The sequence below is a fragment of the Cydia splendana genome, chromosome Z, assembly GCF_910591565.1.
Source record: "Cydia splendana chromosome Z, ilCydSple1.2, whole genome shotgun sequence".
In the NCBI taxonomy this organism is placed as follows: Eukaryota; Metazoa; Arthropoda; class Insecta; order Lepidoptera; family Tortricidae; genus Cydia; species Cydia splendana.
Genome location: NC_085987.1, coordinates 22,560,560 through 22,586,657, shown reverse-complemented (window position 1 = coordinate 22,586,657; position 26,098 = coordinate 22,560,560). Strand labels below are relative to the sequence as shown.

The 26,098-nt window shown below is 36.5% G+C and overlaps 1 protein-coding gene across 2 annotated transcripts in view; it reads right to left on the bottom strand.

Moving 5' to 3' along the window:
• Nucleotides 1–19,538: 19,538 nt before the first annotated feature.
• LOC134804957 (alpha-1,2-mannosyltransferase ALG9) overlaps nt 19,539–26,098 on the bottom strand; it is a 38,404-nt gene continuing 31,844 nt past the window's right edge. The window contains exons 8-10 of one of the 2 annotated variants that reach the window (XR_010146214.1): nt 23,763–23,993; nt 19,756–23,376; nt 19,539–19,586 (exon numbers count right to left, since the gene is read on the bottom strand). Coding sequence is in view for 1 of the 2 variants with exons in the window: in XM_063778251.1 (XP_063634321.1) it covers nt 23,084–23,376; nt 23,763–23,993 (524 nt within the window). In the remaining variant the exon portion in view is untranslated. The other variant, XM_063778251.1, reaches the window with a different exon arrangement.

Below are 26,098 nucleotides of genomic sequence, written 5' to 3'. Positions count from 1 at the left end.
TCTTGAATTTCGGTAGGCGTCAGCGTAAGAATATCATTTTATTCATTAGAAGAACTCATTTTTATAGCGAGCGTAGATACGTGTTTCTTGTATTTTTTAGTCCAACACAATTTACACTATCCAATTCAGTGAGTATTTTCCGATCCCGCCTTTTTTACTTTTTTTATCACTTTTAAGAGGCGTTTTTCTGTTGTTTGCTTCAAACCGACTCTAAACTTAGAAGCGTTTTTGCTAAAAAACCACAAACAGCTACAAAAGTAAAAAACGCCTTAAGCGTGAATCGAATGAACTGACTGAATGAATGAATGGTTTTGACATTTCTTTTTTTTTAAACAAGGAATTGGTCCTATAAATAACCTAATTTTATTATTGAAGGAAAAAGTTGCGCCAAAAAAGACCTTTTATTGATTTTTATGTTTTAAATTATACTCATTGCTGTAGCGAACCGTCATCAATGACAGATGATGATAACAATGAAACATTGTAGTAGTGGTGGTTCAGGTGCTACAGCTATTGCCTATTTTCCAACTTGGTTTTAGACCATCTATTGCCACATTTCCGAACAGTGGCGTGAAAAATTATATTTTTTATCTCTTCTGAATTAGTCCACTATCCATTAGGGCAAATTTACTTGTCTGACCCTACTTTTTACAGCTAAAGAAGCTGCCTGAACTTTACATATAATTATGCCTATCTGACTCTCGTTTTACGTATTCTAGTAAGTAGTTACCTACTCGTTACCAACAATTGGCGATTAACAAGTGTTCAAATACTTAAATAAAAACATGTTTCTATATTTTATATTTACTTACTGACTTTATATTTACTTTGAAAATTCCCATATCGTGTTAACATTCCCATCCCTAGCTGTCTTTTATACAAGACAACGGCGACGAGGGACATGAAAAACGTTGAGATATGGAGTATTTTTTTTAAATGCCTTATTATAAAAGAATACTTAGCTGAATATATCTGTTTAAAAAGCAAATAAATGAAAAAACACAGACCTAAAATATGAACAAAAGTGTAAAAGAAATTGCAATTCTTATTATTTTCACATTAACTGAGTGGGTGAAATTGTGTCTTGTATACAAGACGACGGCGCCAGACAAATTCAAAACGGTGGCCATTTTTTACTAGTTGCTTAAAAAATAGTTGACAGTTAGTTGCAAAATGTATGAACGCCTCCTGGGATTGCGCAAACCTGTTTTACACGCATTTAGGGCCAAATAATGTTATATTAAAACGAGTTCAACCTTGTTGCGTAATATAATTTAAAAAAATGTACCTACGCGTTTTGGCCTAATGCACAAAACACGTTATTACATTTTAATTGGCTACTGCCTATGCTCAAAAAGCCATGTTTATTTAACAGAGTAAGTATAGCCCGGACCCCACTTTACGTGTAAGATAAGTCCAATGAAACTGATGATTCTTTGCTGAATAACTCTTGAACCATTAACGTTTTTAAAATAATTTTACTATTTATAGGAATACAAGAAGATGGAGCTGAAAACAATTATTTACCAAGCATACTTGAAGACAGTTATAAGAGCTCATTTCAATATAAAAAGACGCCTAAAGTTGAACTTAGATATAATTTTCGACAACACGTAAATACTAAAAAGTCTGTAATGTCTAATATTGGAAATGCCGTTGTTTCGAAAACAAGATGGCCACATCGCGAAAATATTTTCATTGAAAAGGCCAAAGCCAAAGTTAACTCAGCAAAGTTTAAGTCGTCAGAATATGCTACCCCTTTCACTAACTCACCTACAAGTATAAAAAAAACAGTAAAACAAAGAAGATAATAACTCAGAGGAAAATCATCCATGAATTTTCATGAATCACAATATACAAACTAACTACCTACAGCAAAACCTCTTATAATCAAATAATTTTATGCCAAATTCGTTCGTCTTTCTTTTTAGTGAAACGAAATCAACCCCGCCGGTTAACTTGAAAATATCGAAGTAAGATATATTGCTATCTCCTCTAAACGTATGAGTTTGAAGTCCCGTCGGAAAATTAGTTGATAATGTTGCAGGTTCGATGCTGAAATAAAAAATTGTATTAAAAGTTATGTATGGTTTGCCTATTCTAAAGACTGTGATTTTATATAACTATCGCCCAGAGCATGGTATAATAATATACTCCGCCTGGTACTCCATTCCCGTCTTTTCTAGGTCACCTAACTGACACGGGCCTACGTCATCATGCGACAGCGCTATATGATAATATGCGATAGCGCTATATATAGCGGCCATGTTGTTGTGACGTAGGCCCGTGTCACTCTGGGAATGGAAGACCATGTTTTATTAGACTATGGCCCAGAGAATAGAGGTAACGCTGCCAGCCTCTTGAACCATTCCTCACGAAGGCGACTTGGGGAGCATTTGTGACACTACATTTTGTATGGTTAGCTCAGTTTTACGTTTTTAGGATTGTCTCGAATATAGTATAGTTTTGTTCTATGGCAAGGAAGTCATTGATGTAGCATCAATATACATGACAGGCATCCAGCCAATAAGAAACAAATTGAAGCTGATGGTGTTGCTACTTGAAATTAAATCCTAAATTGATGGAATAATATTTAAATATTTAAATCAAAAACTTAATTTATAAATACAAAATAGGTTGAAATATGTTTAAATAATTAAATATGATTTATTTCTTTGGGTTATACTTACATATAAAATTATTCCATGAATTTCATTAGTTACTGTTATTTTGATTGTGTCATCCCAGGGATAGTTAGGCTTGAGATGATTTCCTGGTTGGTTTTCGCCCTGGATGGTCATGCTCTGGTAGCATCGATCTGATGCTTGGTTATGCAGTAGCCGCTGCATCCATGAGCTAGGAAGCTCATCCTGTAGTTATTTTGCCACAAACATCTGCTGGTTTAAACAATGTGGTTGGGAGGGCGAGTCAGATGAGTCCACTCTAGGAATTTCCAGCTGCTGATTGGGTGTTATTACGAATGTAAATTCGGTTATTATATCGGAGTATGGAAGTCTGTCCATATTCCTAAAACTTCAAGTGTCTCTGGTGAGCAGTTCGCCATGAGAATTTCGCTCTTCTGCTGGGTGGAGGAGACGAAACCTTCAAACTGAGGCCTTAGTCCTTCTGTGGTGCTCTGCGGTGTCGGGTCAGACTCCTGCTGCTGCAAATCGGCTCCGGCACAGCGGAGGTTGACACGTCGGGCTTGAACTGGCAGTAACATTGTTATGAGGTTGGTGTACGCTTTCCTTCCATCCTAGAAGCATTTTCCAAATTTAAAGTTAGAGAATTTAGTACAATCGTATGTGATGGCAAATGATAATTTAGGGACTAACAAATTTAGATAGGTCTACTTGTAAATCATTGTAGAACCATTTATGGCACGACCCAGCTTCTACCGTCTGAGACCATAGTATAAGGTGCTTAATGCTAGCTTAATAAATGATTTACTTGTAGAACAACTTCCCCAGTGTGAGAATAGAAATAAATTATGTGTCACAAAAACTAACATTTCATTTTGTATCCTTTAGTAAACCCCTGAATTGCTGATGGAAATAAGTGTTAGCACCTGCTTGAGCTTTTGGTAAGATTTAGATTGGTTAATTTAGTAACTTTAATTGTCCGTGGGTTTCCTCTGGGTAAAGCCCCAGCCGGGCTAGGAAAATTCACGTGACACATTTTTTATTGATACGTTTATTATAAGTTTTATACAACGTAGGCTCGTGTAAACCGACAGATTTTAACCACGCATTCCTGAGGTCATGAGGAGGAAAAAATGTTACATGACTTTTGGTAAAATACATCATAATTTTTGCACACTACACGTTATATATTTTTACATAGTGGCGAAAGAGGAACATTACAACGAATAAAAAGTTTATTTTATTTATTTACAGACAAATTTTGCGAGTTTCCTTTAAAACTTTAATGCTGTCAGTACGAAGGCGGTTTGATAAGTCAGTGGTGACTTTTAGTAAAAAAAAACTTTTTTACAAACGAACTTTTTTATTCTAATTCTTAACTCTTTGGTTACTGGCTGTTATGTCATATGTCAGATTAGATCGGGTAATTGTTGGAAAATGGAGAAAAGTGATTTTCGTGTGCTAATTAAACATTACTTTTTACGTGGCAAGACATCAAAGAGACTGAAGACCGGTTAAAAAAATATGGGCTATCTGCTCCATCTCATGGAATGGTACACAAGTAGTTTACAGAATTTCGTTCTAGACATATCAGCACCAATGACGCAGAACGCTCTGGAAGGCCGATTGAGGTAACGACTGATGACATCGTGAATAAAGTCCACGATATTGTTTTGGATGACCGTCGAGTGAAGATACGTGAGATAGCCCAGGCTGTACCGCATTTCATCTGAACGAGTTTTTCATATCTTACATAATATTTTAAGTATGAAGAAACTTTCCGCAAGATGGGTGCCGCGTTTGCTGACAGCCGACCAAAAACGACATCGCGTAAGAACTGCCGAGCAATACTTAGCCAAATTGAAGCGTAATCCTAATGAATTTTTTCGTCGTTTCGTGACGGTGGACAAAACATGGATTCACCATTATACGCCAGAGACGAAAAATCTGTCAAAACTGTGCACTTCTTCTAGCGAACGGGTCCCGAAGAAAGCGCAAACCGTTAATTCGGCAGGAAAGGTAATGGCCACTGTCTTTTGGGACAGCTAAGGGGTTATTTATATCGATTACTTGGAGAAAGGTAAAACAATTACTGGCGTTTATTATGCTGCTTTGTTGGAAAAATTAACACAGAAATTTTGAAAAAACGGTCACATCTGTCAACAAAGAAAAAAATACTGTTCATCATCATCATGATAATGCCCCTGCACACTCGTCGGCAGTCGCAACAGTAAAATTAGTAGAATAGGCCTGTTGCAAGTAACAAAGAATCATGGAAATAATGGTTTCAAAGAAACTTATTTGTTAATATGTTTCTAAAAAATGGCTCAATCTCAGTATAAACTGAAGGATTATTAAGATATTCAATAAAATAAAAGTGCAAAATTATCCAATCGGCCATTATTACTGAAACGCCAATCAGAAGCGTTCCAAACAGTGACGTCATCAATCCATAACATATTTCTTAGAGCAACATAGACAACCTCATTGACCGAAATCTATACGTCCTCACCAAAGAGTTCGAAAGGTGCAAAAAATATATTATTTCGCCACTAAACATTTATTACGTCCAATAAATATTATTACACGATATAAAATAAATATCTATTTGTTATTATTTAAATAAAATGCTAAATAATACGATATTTCAACAACAAAGTTTTTTAATTATAAAAAATTAGAATTAAAATTAGAAAAAATTAAAAATTAAAAAGTAAGACCGGCGCTCGGTGATTTTCACTCAAAATTTACATGTATCTAAATAATTCATCTTAAACTGCAACCGTGTGAGAGTTTTTGTGTAAAATGAGTTATTGTGATAAATTTTTGTAATGTATTTATCATCCCTAATCGTAATATATGGTGCTGAATTAACAATATCATTCGGATTCAAGGGGAATTCGTAACTGTAAGTATGTAAACAATGTTTACCACCCTACCACCAACTAAATGATGACGTCACAAATGGCAAGCGAGGCGTTTTCGCGCGAAGTTTAAACTAGCTATAATAAAATGCAATTATCTATGTTAAATCTTATGAGTATAGCTGAAATATTGTGTTTTTCGGAACCGATACAAGTGTACCGACAATAATAAAAGGGATTTAAAAAATTTGTCATCAGGCCTATTGCGTTATGAAATACTGCCGCACCCACCCTATTCTCCAGATATGGCACCGTGTGATTTTTTTTTATTCCCAAACATGAAGAAATGACTCGGTGGGAAAAGATTTTCATCGAATGAGGAAGTCATAGCTGAAACTGAAGCATATTTTTCATGGTTTACAAAAAGTATTTTTCCGAGGGGTTACAAAAACTGGAACGTTGGACGAAATGCATCGAATTAAGCGGAGATTATGTAGAAAAATAAAATAAAATTTGTGAAAGTTTTTTTTTACTAAATTTTTATCAAACCGCCCTCGTTCTTAGGAATGTCTAATCCAAGTCACATAGTGGCAGCGTCGCAGCCGAAAAGGAGTTTTTCACTGAGTTATTACATAAACAAATTTTCACCAGAATTAGTAGGTTGAGTAAGGTGATTTAGCATGCACTTTAGTCTCAGGCGATGCCGCTTGGCACGATTGTTCCTTAGGTCAAACAAAGCAGAGGGCCTACCGCGAAACACCTTCGACGTGTTGCCTCCCTGTCACACTTACGTACGAATTTACAAGTGCGACAGAGAGGCAACACGTCGAACGTGGTTGACCGGTAGGGCCCCTGATTTGCCACGGTAGCCACGAGATCGTACCGTGCATACCCCCCATAAAAGTGTATACTCACTGCACTTACTTAGCCTAGCCTACGAATACAAGTTACCAGTGGTAACTACTGGGAATTTTTTTCCCACCTTTTACCACTGGTAACTACTGGGAATAAAAATTCCCAGTAGTTACCACTAACTCGGTTTAGTGGTAACTACTGGGAATTTTTATTCCCAGTAGTTACCACCAAAATTTTGTTAGAGTTAAATACTAATAAAAGGTGGTATGGTAAAAGGTGGGAAAAAAATTCCCAGTAGTTACCACTGGTAAAAACTTGGTGGTAACTAGTGGGAATAACCCGACTTGGATTATTCATTGGGCCAACATCATAAACAAGTCTGCAAAAAATCAGAACTACCGGATTTGACGCAAACGCAAAATGTATAATTTTACTGTATTATTCCTGTTATTAGCATCTAAGGCAAGTAATATATCAATTTCGTATAATTTAGGGACGAGGAATTCATTTTTGAAATAATTATTGTACCTTTCCATACAAAAAAAATGATTATTGTACAAAAAATTAAAATGTTATGTTATTTTTTGTGACAATTTGTGATGTTACAATCACAGTGTGGCGATTTGCACTAAATAAAAAATTGGACAATGTAGCCCATGTATTCTTTATTCTGAAAAATATCACTTTATAGTAGGCATTCATACATTATTTCGTAATAAAAAAATAATTTATAGTGCGTGGCGGTAACGATTTCCATACAAATGGAACTATGCCCAAAGTCAAAGATTAAAAATGTTTACTAAAACACTGAATTTGGCATTTTGAGAGTTTCAATATAATGTTTTAATGATTTTTCCATGCGTTTTTGCCCTTTTTTGGTACAAATTTGTTGTTTTTATTTTTCTTCCATACAAACTATTTTTAATTTGTTTTTATAACTAACTTATACCTTGCACGGTACGATCTCGTGTCTACCGGGGCAAATCAGCTTTGTTTGACCTAAGGAACAATCGTGCCAAGCGGCATCGCCTGAGACTAAAGTGCATGCTGTTCCATACATTTGTGTTCCTTACTAAACCTACTAAATTGACATTATCTCTAAGGGCCGATACAGACGGACTGCAACCCGACTGCTAATTGTATGGGAACTGCACGCCGACTGCACGCCAACGTTACCGTTCAGTTCCCATACAAGTTGCAGTCCGTCTGTACCGGCTCTAAAACAAGACCGATTTCAGAAAACTTTGTAAGAAGGTATGACATTTTTTTCTCTAAAGCAGTCAAGAATAAATCTTTAAGGTGGTTCGATCTTCATACAAAATTCAATCGCATTGCATTAAGTCACTACACACTATTAGTACATAAATATTTTCGCATTTATCTACTTTCGAATATTCGTTTGCGCGAAATTAATAGGAAAACAATGTTTCATACAGAAATCATGCAATAATCATTTAACTTATGTGTGTGTCACAAATGTCGTGTACAGATACATTTGCGACGTTGCCATACCATTTCCGACGTTGCCGGGCTGACCACGGCGCGAATTTGGAGTGCCGTCATGTTTAGTGCAATTTTGTTGACAGGTACTTAATTGACCGAAGCGAGAATAAGTACCCGAAGTTCGTCAGCTTAGCTAAGAACTATCATGGTGTGTTTTGTAAACGGTCGCTTTTTTGCTTATAAACGGAAGGTGCCCGGTTCGATCCCCAGCTGGGACATAACTTTTTCAGGGTGGCCACTTTCTGGAAAACCGGGAAAACCGGGAAAAGTCAGGGAATTTCAGTAGTCATGGAAAAGTCAGGGAATTGTCAGGGAAATTTAATGGAGGTCAGGGAATAAAAATTGACTCTGTATGTACATAATAAAAAATAAACAAATTATTAATTTTACCATCTCCAAACATGATATATCTTTCCACATGAAAGCCTCGGGATGGGAGGTTGTAGCGTTTTTACTTTCTCTATACTACCTATTCTGCTATAGCCCCGCGCGACGTGAAGACTATACAATACAAGGTTTTCAGGCTCGAGTACATTCCCATGAAAAAATTGTGTTGTTGATCGCGTCACTAAAATTATATATAGGTACCCAACGTTGAAAAATATGTGCAGGGAATTAAAAACAAAAACAAAGCACCTGACAGCGCAAGCTTTACAGTAGTACCTAAATGCTGCATTTGAAGACAAAATTATTAAAGGCTAAATTGGCCTTTTTTCAATCGGTGGCGGTGCAAGTACAGCCATTTTTAAAATTTATTCAATCCGACGCACCACTTGCTCCACTTTTATACGAATCACTTTTGGCCACACTGAAAAAATCATGCAAAGAGTTGTTAAAGTGGATTTATTAGATTCTGCCACTAATATCACGTCGATGGACTTGAAAAAGGAGTCTTAATCTGATTAACCCGAAAGAAATCGACTTGGGCTTCGCTGTAAAGAATGCTCTTTGAAAAGATATCGATATCTTGCGTTTTCGTCAAGACTGTCGAAAGAGTCTGATAGAATTTTGCGTGTCATTGTGCCAAACATCCCCACTTTCATATGCTTTGACTAAGGGAATATCTTGTTTCGATCCCGTAATTGCAGCCAATGCAGCAATGCAGAGGCTCGATAAAGTGTTGGACATATTTGTCAAAACTAACCGGCTTTCAGGATATGAAGCAGATAACGCCAAAAGTGCCTTCAATGATATTTGTAAATCACCTGAATTTGAAAAATCAATGAAACAATTTTCCATCAAGAGCCCATCAACGTGCACACTAGCGCCACTGCTAAATAATCGTGATTATTTAAATTTAACGAAAGATATTAAAAAAAAGGGGCCGCTACGTACTATGTTGCTGGATTTGTCGATCTATGAATTCAAAACAAAAACGGCCGTTTTAATTTTGGACGCATAGATTGACGAATCCAGCAACATAAAAACTAGTTTGATGTATGCAAAAGGTACTTAAATACAAAATTCAGTACGTAGCGGCCCCCTTTTTTAACTATCTTTCGTGAAATTTAAATAATCACGATTATTTAGCAGTGGCGCTAGTGTGCACGTTGATGGGCTCTTAAGGATGGCCACCGACTGGATGATGTTTGGCTCGGTTTGATAAAATAGGAAAATAAAGACATGCAAACTTTAATAAATATGGTCATGGTGTTATCCCACGGCTTATAGTGAGCGTGGCTTTTCCATTAATAAGGAGATATTAGTGGAAAATCTTTCGCAAAAGTCTATAATTGCGCAAAGACGCGTTTATGACGCTATATACTACCACGGCGGTATAGACAAAATAAATATTGAAAAAAAAAAGATCCACGCGGCTACGTGCTCACTCTTTGTACACGGAGGAGCTACACGAAAAGAAGGAAAGTTTAAGTTCAGAGGTGAAAATCAGAGCAGAAAAAAGAAAAACTGCGGAAATGGTCAGAGAACTAGAAGCAAAAAAGCAAAAAATTCTCGAAGGAGCTGCCAAAGAAGCTGCGTTATTGGAAAATCAAATTACCAAGATGCAATAGATTTTGTTATTATTTTTTCAAATATATTATAAACATGATAACTGATGACTAGGTAGTTTTGTTTCAGTTATACCCAAGATTTTTAACAGACTTCAAAAAATGAGGTTTCTCAATTCGTCGCTTTTGTACCATAATACGCAAAACGTTGAAGTCTAGTACTAACTAAAACGATTAAGGCCCGTATAAAGTGTTCCCTTTAGTATTTATCCAATAAATTCAGTAGTCAGAGGTACTGTTTTAATTGGTTTTTCCTGTACAGCTTTTAACAAAAATGGTCAATAATTAAATGAATTATTGGGTAATTGTAAGAACTGTCTGATAGCAAATTACAATTTATAAATACAATGGATCAGTACAAAAACGTCACCTGACGTAGGATGTGAACCCACGACTCCCATCTAACTATGCTTTCGCTCTTACCAACTGAGCTATTCAGATGCTACTTCTTATTATTTCCGTTTTTGTATTATTTCATTGTATTTATAAATTGTAATTTGCTAGCAGATAATTCTGCAAAAACTCAAAAATGTATTCCAATTATATATTTTATATTTATTACATTTAAGATTATGGTCAGGGAAAAACTTGAAAAAACGCCTGGAAAACCGGGAAAAGTCAGGGAATTTTTGTTGTAGTAAATAGTGGTCACCCTGTTTTTGTATTTTTTTTACACCTAAATTTCGTATTGTTTTTTTTATTATGGGGATTAAGTATGGTATGGGCTAAGCGTATTCGTTATTTTTTTACAAAGAGAATTAGAAATTATACTCTACCTAATCTCTTAGATTTTTACAATCAGGACATCCTCACTGCAATAAAAAAGAAATGTATAATATTTCCTGTGGTTGAAAATAATGGATTTTTTGTCCATGAATGAAGAACACAATTACAGTTACTACCAGGTAAGTAAATTATAACTTGATTATAACTTTATTAGAATCCATATTGTTGCATCATCTTTCTTCCTATTACATCAGAGATTTTTTCCTATCATGATTCATGATATTATATTTCTTTCAGGTACAGGGACTACTACGGATAACAAATATGAAAAAAATGTACTTGTACTTGAATTTAAAATAAAAAGAAATTACTTAAATAAATGTTTTCATTTTAATTTAGGTAAGCGATTGCTTTACTTGTAGAACGAACTATTAGCGCTTTAAATAAAACCGGCCAAGTGCGAGTCGGACTGGCAAACGAAGGGTTCCGTACCATTATCTATAAAAACGGTCACCCATCCAAGTACTGACGCCGCCCGACGTTGCTTAACTTCGGTCAAAAAAACCGGGCAAGTGCGAGTCGGACTCACGCACGAAGGGTTCCGTACCATAATGAAAAAAAAAACGGAAAAAAAATGCAAATAAAAAACGGTCACCCATCCAAGTACTGACCACGCCCGACGTTGTTTAACTTTGGTCAAAAATCACGTTTGTTGTATGGGAGCCCCATTTAAATCTTTATTTTATTCTGTTTTTAGTATTTGTTGTTATAGCGGCAACAGAAATACATCATCTGTGAAAATTTCAACTGTCTAGCTATCACGGTTTTTGAGATACAGCCTGGTGACAGACAGACGGACGGACGGACATCGAAGTCTTAGTAATAGGGTCCCGTTTTACCTTTTGGGTACGGAACCCTAAAAATCACGTTTGTTGTATGGGAGCCCCATTATTTTATTCTGTTTTTAGTATTTGTTGTTATAGCGGCAACAAATACATCATCTGTGAAAATTTCAACTGTCTAGCTATCACGGTTTGTGAGATACAGCCTGGTGACAGACGGACGGACGGACGGACAGCGGAGTCTTAGTAATAGGGTCCCGTTTTACCCTTTGGGTACGGAAATCTAAAAATCACGTTTGTTGTATGGGAGCCCCATTATTTTATTCTGTTTTTAGTATTTGTTGTTATAGCGGCAACAAATACATCATCTGTGAAAATTTCAACTGTCTAGCTATCACGGTTTGTGAGATACAGCCTGGTGACAGACGGACGGACGGACGGACAGCGGAGTCTTAGTAATAGGGTCCCGTTTTACCCTTTGGGTACGGAAATCTAAAAGCTGTGAAAATCAGGTATTGAATTTATTTTTTTAAAACGTTAATATAGTAGATTGTACAACAAGGGCATAAAGTGACCCACTCTTACCCGAGGCAATTTTTTGGTCTGAGCGAAGCTCAAATATTTTAGGTTATTTATTCAAGACTAAAGAAAATTGTTCTTGGGCCGGTCGGAGGCGCGGGGCACGCCGATCAGGAGAGCGCCGGTCGGGGGCGCGCCGGCAGGGCTGGCAGTTTGTATGGTAGAATTTGGACTTTATTGCTAAGTCAATAAGGGTCGTAATAGATGATTTTACTTTATGCTCTAGAGCATAAAATGCGATTTTATGTCGTCTACGCACGACATAAAGGTGCACTTTTTGAGCATGAGAAGTGAAAAAGTAATTTATTGATAGAGTCTGTGCGGAAAGAGAAGAGTCTTGAAATGTAGGGGAGCCCATACATTCTACGACTCTTCTCTTTCCGTACAGACCCTAATACTGAATATCTGGGGGAGCGGTGGTGGCCTAGCGGATAGCGCGTGCGACTTGCAATCCGGAGGTCGCGGGTTCTAACCCCAGCTCGTACCAATGATATTTGGGAACTTTTGTACGAAATATCATTTAATACCTATTTCATCATCATCATCATTTCAGCCTATATACGTCCCACTGCTGCTGATACCTATTTACCGAAACCTATTTATATACCGATACCTATTTTTCGGTGAAAGAAAACAATGTGAGGAAACTGGACTAATCCCAATAAGTTAACTCTCTGGGTTGGACGGTCAGGGCAGTCGCTTTCGTAAAAACTAGTGCCCATGCCAATTCTGGGATTAGTTGCCAAGCGGACCCCACGCAAGGAAGAAGAGATTGAATATCTGGAAGACCGACCAAAGCTTAGAAAACATATAAAAACTCAAAAATGCGCGTTTTCTCACAGATCAGACCTAGCTAAGAGATCCAACCCCTTATAGCAAATTTCATTGAAATCGTTAGAGCCGTTTCTGATATCATCCAAATATGTAAATAAAAATATATATATAATAATTGCTCGTTTAAAGGTAAGATAACACAAAAAGACAAAAATAAACAAAAAGAAATTACCTACTCGCACCAGTCTTGAACCCCAATCCTCTTGCACGTATTTCCACGAACATACCGTAACGCCATTGCAGCATACTTACGTTGTGTGAAATTGTCTACTACAAGGATCACGGAAACACTGTTCGCATGTGTGAGTAATAGTAGGAAAAAGCGTGACAGCAACACTCCGTCGACGTAAAAGCGTGGTTTTTGCACAATGAAGTATTCAATGTTTATTTTAATAGTTCAATATTTACTTAAAGAGTGCGCTAAACATACTTTTAAGTATACAAATACCAAGACCATTCCACAAAAAAATAAAACCTGTAATCTTGCGAAAGTGGCGCCATCTAGCGAGAGTTAAGCTTTGAGTAACCTAGTCGAACCACCTTAAAATGTATCGGGTTATTCGAGCCAAAAGTTTAGTTTTGTACTTAATTTGTTAAGATATGTTGTATTTTGTTTTTGTTTTTTTCATTGTAAGTACCTACATTACCTAATTAATGATTGTTTACTTAATAAGAGTTGACCTTTTGATTTAATTGATTTCGTGTATCAGCCTTATTTGTAATAAAGCATAAAAATAACAGCGGTCCCTATTATATTTTCCAATTAAGTACCTCGAGATCCTCGAGAAATTCATCTCTAGAATTATCATCCCTCGAGAAGTAAAAAAAGTCGAGAAACCTGAAACCCTTAGTATTAAATAGATAAATTATACAAGTAAATAAACACAAGAGAAACCTCTATTCAAATACAAATCCAATTTCGAGTGGAACAAAAAGGAGGCGTTTTCCATTAACTCGTAAAGGAAAAACTTTTTCCATTTGCCCATTAAGCGGTCTTCTGGCAGCAATAACTCCATGCTCTTGTTTTTTTTTATTGTAAGTGGTATGCTCTTTAGAACATGGTTTTGAAAAACTTGTTAAAATCCTATTTTCAATCGCGACTTCTTTTCTTCTAACTTATGTATGTACGTAGTAGGTAGGATTAACTACTTAATGACTGGCACTGAGAAGTAGTCAGTGATGTTATTTTTGTAGGGACAGTTAACACTGCTGCCTGAAAATAAGGTTGAAGGTACATAATCAACCACAAACATCGATAAGCATTTTAGCACTTTAAATAAGAAATTGACGAAAGTGTAGTAGAATAAGTAAATAGTACATACATACATACATACTCGTAATAGGACATACACTCATGGACAAAATTTAGAGGCACGCAAAAAAGGTTTACCTAATAACTACTTTAGTCTTAAGTGCTGGCCCTGCCCTGTCCAGTAATTAATGGATAACCTTCTAACCACCAAGAGGGCACCTTAGGCTGGTCTAGATAATTGACTTTAAGGTTTACTAAAGGCCCCTGGTTTTCGAGATATTCGCATTTTTCTAATTTTGGTTCCTTGTAGAGCTGAGCGTTTTTTTCCGTAAGTGTTTTTAAAAACACTTTCTGGTGCTGTAACGAAGTAACAGTTTGTGGCAGGAACGACAAACTGTTTTTATAAAAACGATGACAAAGAGGCGGCGACATACGATAACATAGTCGCGCATAACGGACGCAACTATCAAAGCAAAACGCAGCTCTAAAACTGTTTTATTCGTTTTCCGATGAGCAGGGACAGATATAGGTTATTGGCTAACGAAAGAGCGAGATAGAGATAAAAACGAAACGAAACGGATTGAGCTTTGTTCAGGTAGACGCTAGGCACGCTTTTTACCAGGCCATTATATTCAAAAACTTTAATGTTCGTTAGACAAATAAGCGCTTTATTTTCTAAGCATTAGGGTTTAAATTAAGGAATCTTATGCGTAAATTTAAAGCAAGTAGCGTCAATTGAACAACATTAAAAATGATTCACGACGCTTAACGAACACTCGCTAGCATCATGAATTGTGAGGCCATTTTATGTGTGACCTATCGATTTATCTTTATAAAGTACTGAAGTTAGGGGTCAAGTTATATTAGACATTAGTGAGACGATGCAAATTAGGTTTTTTTGAAATGTGAATTGCGTATTTTACGTTTTATTACTTCAATATGCGATTTCGTTTCGTTTCGTTCGACACACACAGGGAATCCAGTTATTTTAGAAACTGTTTTTGAAAACAGTTACGTGGTTAAAAAAAACTGTTACGTTTCGTTTCACGGAAAACTCGAAACGACCCAGCTTTATGAAAAGAGTTTTAAGTACCTTCTCTTTTTTGAATAATATTCTCAAATAGGCCTGCTAACCGATAGGTAATACAGTTTTTCCGAGGCCAAGGCGTAAGTTGAGAAATTAGAGTTTAATCCAAAACACTACATTGTACTCTAACATTGTCAGCAAGTTTGATTGCTCGTGGTTAAAAAAATGTATTAACGTAAGAGCGGCGAACTTTCTGAGAAATAGCTTAGGTACTTAATTGTGATTCAAAACTGGTAGGTATGACACGAGACATTTATTATTTAACAATAAAAGGCTTTGCTATTAATAATCATTAAGAGCTACAATTAGATTTAATTTTAACGCGCTCAATACCTGTTTTGTTTAGGTATAACATTTATCCGTGATGTCGCAATTGCTCTCTAAGCTTATCTTTAGAATAAAGGCGTCGTATTATTCATTAAAAAAAAGGAACCGCCAAACCACCACCATTTATGAACTACCTTAATTAGGTAAACCGGTTGAGCGATCGTTATCAACGTGCAGGTTTCATAGCAACGTAGGTACATTTTACTACAGTATTCCACATTAGTAAACCTTCTTCGACCTTTTAATAACCGTACACCATTTTTTACTGGGACTACATCAAAGAAATGGTGTATTCTAAACCAATAAATACATTGCAAGAATTGCGTGATAATGTTCAAGTTGCTGCTCGAGAAATTAGCAGTTGAAGGTACTCTCGAATGCTAAAAAGAAATTTTGTAAAAAGGTGCAGAGCATGTATTCGTGTAGAGGGCATGCAATTTGAGCATTTGTTATAAACGATATTAAGTACCTAACGATTTTATGAAACTTTGTTCACACTCTTGCCGACGATATAAGTAGAACTGCTAACAAATTCCGTATACCCCTCAGGTTTTCATAAAAAATAATGTAAACAAATTCGTCTCACTGTGGAAAAAATATCACAAATCTGTAAGGACTCCCCTCAAGCTGCCTACACCGCCCTCACTAAAGTAATTCAATTGCAATGGTCATACTTACTACGTGTCCTAAAACACTCCCACGAATTCTTTGAACCACTAACACATGCCCTACGCACGATATTCCTTCCAACGCTCTAAGCGACGTGTCCCCAATTTATTCCGACCTATTCTCCCTACCTATATATAAATAAAAGCGGATTGGCTATTTGCGACCCTTTTAATTCTACTAATTTAAACTCGTAGTTCGCCCCGAACTGAGAACTCGCGTTTGGCATAAATTATATAGAGCGATTTTGTTGCACCTACTTACTCGTATAGTGCGACATAAAATAGTAGAAAATAAAGGATCAAAAATCGCGTGGATGTGGAGCCCTTAACTGATAGATTTAAGTCACCATATAGATTAAAATAAACTGTATCTGTGGTAAGCCGAAATATTTCCTGTCAAATGTCAAATAGGTACCTATATTATGTTTATTTTTATCTTGCTAATTATTTCAAAATGGTAAATTTAAAAACGATACTATAAAAGTGTAAGCCGAGCACTTTCATTTGATACCAAACTCGACCATACTTTCTTGCAAATAAAATGACCAGAATAGCAAGCCCCCTCACAAACAGCTTTTTGGCCTTCTAAGCTCTTCTAGCTCAAAAACCTCTTGATCGAGCCTGCTCATAATTTAATGACTAAAATATAATGCCCTCGACTACATGTTTACCCAATTTCATTTAAATTAGAATAAATTTACTTTAGTTATTGAGTATCAAACTATCTTCTGACAGTTCAGCTTAAAAACATCGAAATACCGGGACGTGCCGCTAGCCAGCCGTGTGTTCAAAGTTAAATGTAAGAACTTCGTTCGATTCGCTCGCTCGTTCGATTATGAAATTTCGGAAAAGCTGCTCAGCTCTCACGGAACGGAGCCCTTATTGAAAAAAAAAAGATAGTTCTATCAGATCACTATACATTCATAAAAGTTGGCCGCAAATAAAAAAGAAGACCTTGATAAAAAACTTCTAGAAACTACCCTAGCAAAACATACACCTAATAAAAAACGCGCAATTGAAAGATCCATCGCAGCCAAGATGAAAACGAAGTCCACAAATTGGCTCTTTGTCATTCCAACAATAAAAGATCACTTCGATCTAACTATATTAGAATTCAGAGATGCGCTATCAATACGCTACACGCTTCGTGCGACGGTTGTGCCAACGGCAGATTCAACATAGACCACGCGCTCTGCTGTAAAACCGGAGGCCTAATCACATAGTGAGATTAGATACTTATTTTGTGAATTTTGCCAACACGCGTGGGGCAACGTAACAAAAGAACCAATAATCTATGAAAATGACTGCGGCCTACGTGCAGATCTTGTCGCGGCGTTTGGGATGCGCAGATGGAGGCGTTGTTTGATATCCGTGTCGTCGACACTGACGCCACTTGTAACATCTGTTGACAGCGTCTATTCACCCCAAATGTCCTCCTTTATCAAACATGGCAGAAACTATATCTCAACGGTGGAACCGCTCACTAAGCACCATACTGGGCTGGCTGAGATGCAGGATCAGTATCGCCATTAAACGCGCCACCAGCATGTGCATCCGAGGCACACGCTACCGCTTTAAGTCCACTGCCAGGTGGCTTGGGTTCGACGACGGTGCCGCCCTTTCATATATCGATTGAAACTCCTTTTCTACTCTAAATTTTTCAGTGTGTATTATTATTATACTTATACTAAATTTGGCTACATACATACATTATAGTTTTATGAAACTTTGTTGTTTTATTTAGCAGATAGATCATCGCCTGTTTCTTTCAGATGTACCTACATAACCTTATGCAGTGCCGGATTAAGATATTTTGATGCCCTAAGCCTAAATAAGCCCTAATTGACATCATCATCTTGACGTTGGGGGTAATTTCAGAACTTAATTAAACGCGATTAAGTCCCGTTTTCGTAAATAATAATGTGTAACAATATAAAAGTTTTAATGAATGTTTTTAAAGGCTATATCTAACGCTGAGCTTTTCATAAGGCTGAAGGCGCGGAGCGTCCGATTGGCGCTTACGAATGAGGCCTAAGTTTGAGCTGCAAGAAAGCAGAGCTTGGAATTAACCAACGAGGCCGAAGGCCGCGAGCTCCGCATAAGGCTGGACGTCCGGAGCCTCCGATCGCGGCGCGTTATCATAATACAACCAATGGCGAATTTTGCAACTCGCTGTACCATCAGCCACAAAAGTGCTTGACGACTTTATCTATGAATTATTTCATAATTTCTCAATGCAATTCCGCAGCTTAGGTACCTACTGTAAATGCAACGACGTTTTTAATACATTTACCAGAAAATCACAATCAAATAATATTGGTTAAATAAGTTACAGTTACCAACCCTTACGATTTTTTCTTGAGAAGTAAATGATTTGCCCAATTTGGCACATACATAAAGACCGTATTGTTAATTATAGGGACAACTTTACTTAGCCGTTTTTTTTTTTGGTATTATATTTTTAATTCAAAATTACGCATGTGTTTAATTAGTGCTTTAATAAGGAACACATTTCGTCCTGGGACCTCGACGTAAAGCATATGGTTTGGACAAAATTTACCCAATCCTCTCGAGTAACAATTACAACTGCTGACAAATACTACAAGAAAATTTGCGGTTTGCGAACAAGACAATATCACACAAAAAAAAATCGTTACACATGATTCGTATAGCGAAACATCTGGACTTAGTCTAAGCATCTCTTTTCGTTAAAAAAAAAGTTTAGGATCTGTGCATGGTGGCCTTTTAGAGAATATGGCATGCTACTTACGACAACTATGACTTTGACATCTAATATAACTATCACGGAGCGTTTCTATCGACCCGTTCTAGCGATAGATCAACGCCATGAATGTCCGTTAGGCTTTGGTTTTAAGCTTATTCTTCTAGCTGTCTCCGTCATTACGCTTGCATCGGAAATTGAAGGGATTCCAAAACGTGGGGTGAAAAACCGTTTTTATGTGAAAATAAAAATTCACCACATTTATTCCGCAGCTGCTCAATTGAACAGTCATGAAGAGGACACTTAGATAACATGTTTTGGCAGCCTATTAACCTGTTGTTACTTTAAATCGTACCAAAGAGTCGGTGAAATAGTCTCAAATTCAGCTCGATAGGCTTGTCCGGACTGTATTTGCTATACGGTATTAAAAGCACCATAAAGTCCCTAAAATAAAATAAATGTCAAACCTTCTTAAATCAAACTCTTAGAACATAGTAATACAAAATAATACACATGCCAACAGTTAGACCAGGTTTAATCTGTCCCTATACTTAACAATACAGTCTTTATATTATTTTTAGCGATGATTATTAGCATACATCGTTATCGCGGGATCATCAACGATTTGACAGTAGTGAAAGATTATGACAAATAAATAATAACAGAAGTGACATTCCTATTGAGTTACGTTCTTATGTACCTATCGGCTCAAAATGTAGCAGAATCGAATTTAAATAAAAGTGTGGTCATCTATTACTAAAATCACATAAAATACTTTAAGAAGTAAATACTGATATAAAAAATTAAATACATTGGTAACTTGGTTTTCAAGTTGACATGTTGACTTATAGGTAGGCATTTACATAGTGAAATACGAGTTTAATTGACCTTTTCCTGCGAAAACTTCATGCTAGATATGAAGAACATCTTAGAGGTTTAAAATGTGTAGGCAGAATATACCACTTTTACAAAACGGACGTTCAGTTACATGTGTTCTGTGACAGGCTTGTTTTTGCTCCCGCGATAACGATGTATGATTATTAGGTAGGTACAAAAATATAACAATAACAATTACATTCTGAGCGAACATAGCGGCCGATGTATCTATTTTACATTTTAATTTTTCTTTATTTCGATTCACGACAGCCAACTTGGCAATGTTAGGTAATCTCGTTTAGCCAAAAAGGAAATCAAAAACTTATTTATTGAAATATAATATATAATGGTACTTTTATAACTTTTTATTTAAATAATAACAAATAAATGTATAGTTTGTCATGTAAAATTGATTTTTGTATACACGTAACAATTGTCAAATGTCGAAATAAAAAATAATGCACCTACCTAAAGTTTTTAACATTCAAACTCTTTGGTGTTGATGTACCTTTATGGACAAGAAATAAATTTAAAATAAAACCGGCCAAATGCAAGTCGGACTCGCGCACGAAGGGTTGCGTACCATTGCGCAAAAAACGGCAAAAAATCACGTTTGTTGTATGGAAGCCCCACTTAAATATTTATTTTATTTTGTTTTTAGTATTTGTTGTTATAGGGACAACAGAAATACATCATCTGTGAAAATTTCAACTGTCTACGAGGGGCGTTCAATATATAATGAGAATGATATGCAAACTCTTTAAATATTAGGAAAGTAAATACTGGCCAGTAAAGCTAATTTACCTAGCTGATTGCCATGAAAAAAAAAACGAAACTGTTTTTTGTTTAAAAAAAAATACGGCTATTTCTTTGCGATGCTATTGAGTACGTTAGCGAAAATGAAAAAAATTGAACTGCTCGCCGTTATCAAATACTTGTTTGAATTTTTTTTCTACGGACCAAGTCAATTTAGATTTAGGGGACACTTTAAGGTCTAATGCTCCTCCGTATTCGATAGTCGCACGTTGGTGCGCCGAATTTAGACGTGGAAGAACATCGACCATGAATGACCCCCGCTCTGGACGCCCTACTACAGCAGTAACTGAAGAAATTGTGAAAAAAGTCGAAAACTTAGTTTTGGCGGATCGTCGTGTCACGGTTCGTTTTATTGCTGAAAATGTAAAGATTTCAACGGGGAGCGTGCATAATATTTTACATGAACGCTTGGGTATGAAAAAGGTATCAGCGCGTTGGGTACCCAGAATGCTTACTGACACGCAAAAATAAACTAGAGTCGAGATTTGTCAAGAAGCTTTGGACCTGATACAGCTAGACCGGGAATTTTTTTTGGCGTGATTTATAACAATAGACGAAACATGGCTCCATCATTACGACCCTGAAACGAAACTGCAGTCTATGACATGGAAAAGGCCATCATCTCCAACTCCGAAGAAATTCAAGGTAGGGCCATCTGCCGGTAAGGTCATGGGCTCTGTTTTTTGGGATGATAAAGGGGTCGTAATGATTGAGTATCTCGAGCATGGAGCCACTATTACGGGCACTTTATATGCCAAACAAATAGCAACATTGCGCAATGAGATCCGTGAAAAACGGCGAGGTAAACTCTCGAAAATTGTGTTGCTCCATCAGGACAATGCACCGGCACATAAGTCCGCCGTTGCAATGGCTGCAATACGTGATGCTGGGTTCGATATTCTTAAGCATCCTCCGTATTCACCAGACCTCGCTCCTAGTGATTTCTACCTATTTCCGAGATTGAAGGAATACCTAAGAGGCAAGAAATTTGAAGACCACGACGCGGTAGTCGCTGCAGTACAAGATTTTTTAAATACTCAAGATAAAACCTTTTTTAAAAATGGAATTTTAAGTTTAGAAAAAAGATATACTAAGTGTATTATGCTAAAAGGTAACTATGTCGAAAAATAAAATAACATTTAATAAAAGTTGTATATAACATACTCATTCTCACTATTTATTGAACGCCCCTCGTAGCTATCACGGTTCATGAGTTACAGCCTGGGGCCTATTTCTCGTACGTTACAAGTTCACAAGTCTACAAGCTTACATTTAAAATTACATTGTACAAGTGTGTTTTAATTCTGTTTCTCGTAGGAATGATTACTACAAGTGCTACAAAGCGGCTGTCTAAAGTTAGAAAATAGGTTTGTTTACTATGCAAAAAGGAAATGCAATGGCCATTATAAATGTTATCTTAATGTTAATGTCACTATTATGCATCATAATCTTAATAAGAGGAAAATAAAATGGCTGACTTGTGTTTTCGGAATATACAAGCGTATAATAATACAAGTAGTAATGAAAAGCGTTTCTCAAAATTATCAATTACAAGTGTAAAATCAAACTCAGTTTCGTCAGTCACTCTATGAATGTTTACAAGCTTCAGGGTGGGTCAGTTTTTTTTTATAATACGGGTGAATTCGTTACAAAATTATTATGTTATTGGTCATTTACTGGTTCTTTCCCAATTATAATAATTTCATACGAATGAGTTTACTGTTTTTTTTTTGGAGAATAAAAGCTAAATTTAAATAATATTACTGATTTTAACGAAGTGCATTCAAAACTTACACGTTTGAGATCTTAAAAATGCAATATGTTCATTTATTTATTAATCGATTTTTACCAAAAACGCATATTAGCAGTTTATAGAGACTCCTCATTATTTCGTGATAAGTCACAAGCTACAAGTATAAAGTACAGCTTTTGAGAAACGAAATTACTATTTTAGTATATAATATCTACTAGTGTTTGTCAACTTGTGAAACAACAACACTTGTGAAAACTCTTTTATCCCCGCTCTTGTAACAATTATACATTTACGTGAAACGGAAACTTGTAAAAAATATTGAAATACAAGCGTTACCATAGATACACACTTGTATTACAAGACTTGTAACGTACGAGAAATAGGCCCCTGGTGACAGACAGACGGACAGCGGAGTCTTAGTAATAGGGTCTCGTTTTTACCCTTCGGGTACGGAACCCTAAAAAATGGAATAGTAAAAAGTACTAGTTCGCAAAAGGAGCAAAACAGAACTTAGCTAACGCTAAACAGTTATATACCACTTTTTGGGCACCTGTATTAAAAAAGTAGCTTTAAAATTACAACAATGACAGCAATTGATTTTTGTACCATTTTTCCTGTTAGCAGAGAAGAAACATAATTTAAATAAGTAATGACTGGTCAAAATAACCAGTTTCACTTGTTAAGGCTTAGTACCCATAACTAAAGCTAACTTAAATATCATGACTAGTTTAACTGTCAATAATCTTATTTTTTAACAAGTATAATGACGAGTAAACATTGTGTTTATTCGATAAAAACGGAACATAGAATGCCCTAAAAATTGTATGGGATCTCTCAGCATCCAAAATAGGAAGACTTGCAACGATTTCCCAGGACGTTGAGTTACGGTGGTACGCTGGTTGCAAGGCACTAGGCTGTCCAATGTCCGTATCAACCAAATAATGGCATTCCGAAGGCATGAGGTACGTGCGGTTGTCACCTTTATTCAAATCGTTGAAATGTGGTTGAACGAGACGGGTGGCTGGAAATAAAACAGGAGTATTAAATTTTTGTAGCATACGTATGGCAATATGGCATACTTATTTGTTTTTCATAACACTGGCTTCATTCTCTAATCTTCCTTCCTCTAAAAACTTAACAAAAAGGGATGTCTCCGTAGATTGAACAATTAAACCGTGGCAGTTCTTTTTAAAGCGCATTGAAGCACTACTTCCAAAAGTATTCCAGGATGGCAGATACTTTTGGTGCGTTGTTTCATCCGTTACTATTGAAGCTGACTGAACCCGCAAAAAAGTATGAGTTCTCCAGAATGTATTTGATCATCAAATGTTGTCAGGCAGCTCAATCGTTCCCTGTATACGAAAGGCCACTGAATGATCTATCCCTAGTAAATAGAAAAAATAATACCATTAGGTGATGAAGCATAAGGTGCCGGTAGCTGTCCATTAAATTCGCTGGCTACAAAACGAATCCGGTACTCGGGAGGCAGGTGAAAACTGGATGGCGATCGGTACCAGTCTTTACCAAAACAAACATACTTGTTTTGGTAAAGGCCTGTGTCATTCGTGACGGGCAGATGATGCAGAATGTTCATTGGTGCGTTGTAGTTATTGAAAAGCGCCATTATCCGCGAAACACCTGTCAAAGTTTAAGATGATTAGTTCATAAGTAACACATAATTGACATTAATAGTAAGTAAGTAGGTATTTTGTCTTGCCTGTCGGTCTATCAGGTATCTACAGGTACAAACAACCAAACAAACAACAATGATATGTATTTTGGACTAATCCATTCAGCCATTTTCAATTTAGAGCACTTGAAAGTCAACTGTAGATTATGAAATTTTTGAACGTGTAAGTAATTTGTTAGACCAAGTATTTAAACTGTTACAGTAGTTATATATTTGTGATTTCATTTCGTACATCACATGATATACCTATTTAAAAGAAAATAAAAATAAAGTTTGTACTGCCGACTTTATGAAATCACAGCAACTACCCCCACCACTTTCTCGGTATTACACTGAATGCATCGATAGCATATTCACCCATATCCGAGACGAGAAAAACTAAGCTAAAGCCTGTGCGGCCGGCGTACTAAATAGAGAGCGCACACGTCCGACCATCGGCAAAGTCGATACCAAAGAGAGAGGATAAATGAGCAGGGACATAGACTAAAACGACGTTAACTGTCATACACACATGCGTAGATTGGTTGGTATTGTGTTAGTAGGTACAAGAATATCTGGGAGACCGAGCTATACTCGGAAAACATATAAAAACTCAAAAATACGCGTTTTCCCATAGATAAGACCTAGCTAGATCGATTTTTCGCCCCCAAAAATCCCCATATAGCAAATTTCATCGAAATCGTTAGAGCCGTTTCCGAGAAGCCCGAAATATATAAATAAATTTATTTAAATTTTAAATGCTCGTTTATAGGTATAAGATTCAATTTTCTAACAGCATTACGTATATTTTTTACATGGGAGGCAAACGAGCAGACGAATCGCCTGATGGTCAGCTAAGCGGTTACCGTCGTTCATGGGCAACACCAGAAGCCATATGAGCTGTCATAGTTATTATTGTACACTTTATTACTTAGAGGATATAACCAACGGAGACGCCATGTCTAAAATTTTCGGTACAAAATAGTCTGCCGTTTTTTGCGGGGGAGGGGCATATCAAATGTATAGGTACGTCATGTCAGATAAACGTCAGTCCATACATATGGTTGACATGTCGTTGACCATTGGCCGCCTATTTTCGACAGAGGGGAACGCCTGTTAATGGCGGCTCCATTGTTGATTACTCCGAGCTTTATTATAACTGGAATTTTCATGATCCATTTTTTTCTGATGACTAAGCCGTACCGAAGCGCTGATGAATTAATTAATATAATTAACCGAATGGTTTGCTAGCAAACGCAGTTTTCTTATATATAAATACGCCCTATCATATAAGTGGATGAAAGTGACCATAGTAATAAGGTGCTTAAATACCTAAGACGTGAAAAGACGTCACAACAATGGATGGATTAAACATACTTTAAATTAATTTCCTTTAAAACAATACTTCCTTTAATAAAGTATCAGAATTTCACATTTTTTGTCGTCATTTGCGAAAAATATGATAAATCTTAATTCCGGAACCAGATCCGGATTTCCGGAATTGGGACCCAATATCGAAAATCAGTTCCGGAATTGAGAACAGGAACTTCACAACCACGAAAGTTTTATTGTTGAATTTGATTGTAAAAAACGGTTAGGTCCTTCGAGGATTTCCTACCATCATACGTTATAATATAATAACCATATATTAGGGAGACACAATATGTCAGTTTCCTAAGGAAATCCCTACCTTCCTCAATTTACCAAACAGCGATAGCTTTACGCGATGGTCATTCTTTACAACGCACATCTGCAACTTTATTAGCTGATTCTGGAGCTAATTTAATATCACTAAAACGCCACGGAGAGTGAAAATCTAACAGAGTCGCCGGGGCTATAGAGAAGAGTCTAAAACAAGCAAAAGAGAGAATATAAACGAACCTAATCAAATAAACGAAAATATCCAATACAGTAATGCTCAAAACCAGCCACCCACCTCCTCCCGGCCTAAATACAGAAAATTCATTTCTAATCCATTCACAACAACCTAATACATCTAAGCATTTCTAAGTCGTGAGTACCTAAGTCAAATATTGGAAACGAGGATGTTAAGTATAAATTAACGTTTACATAA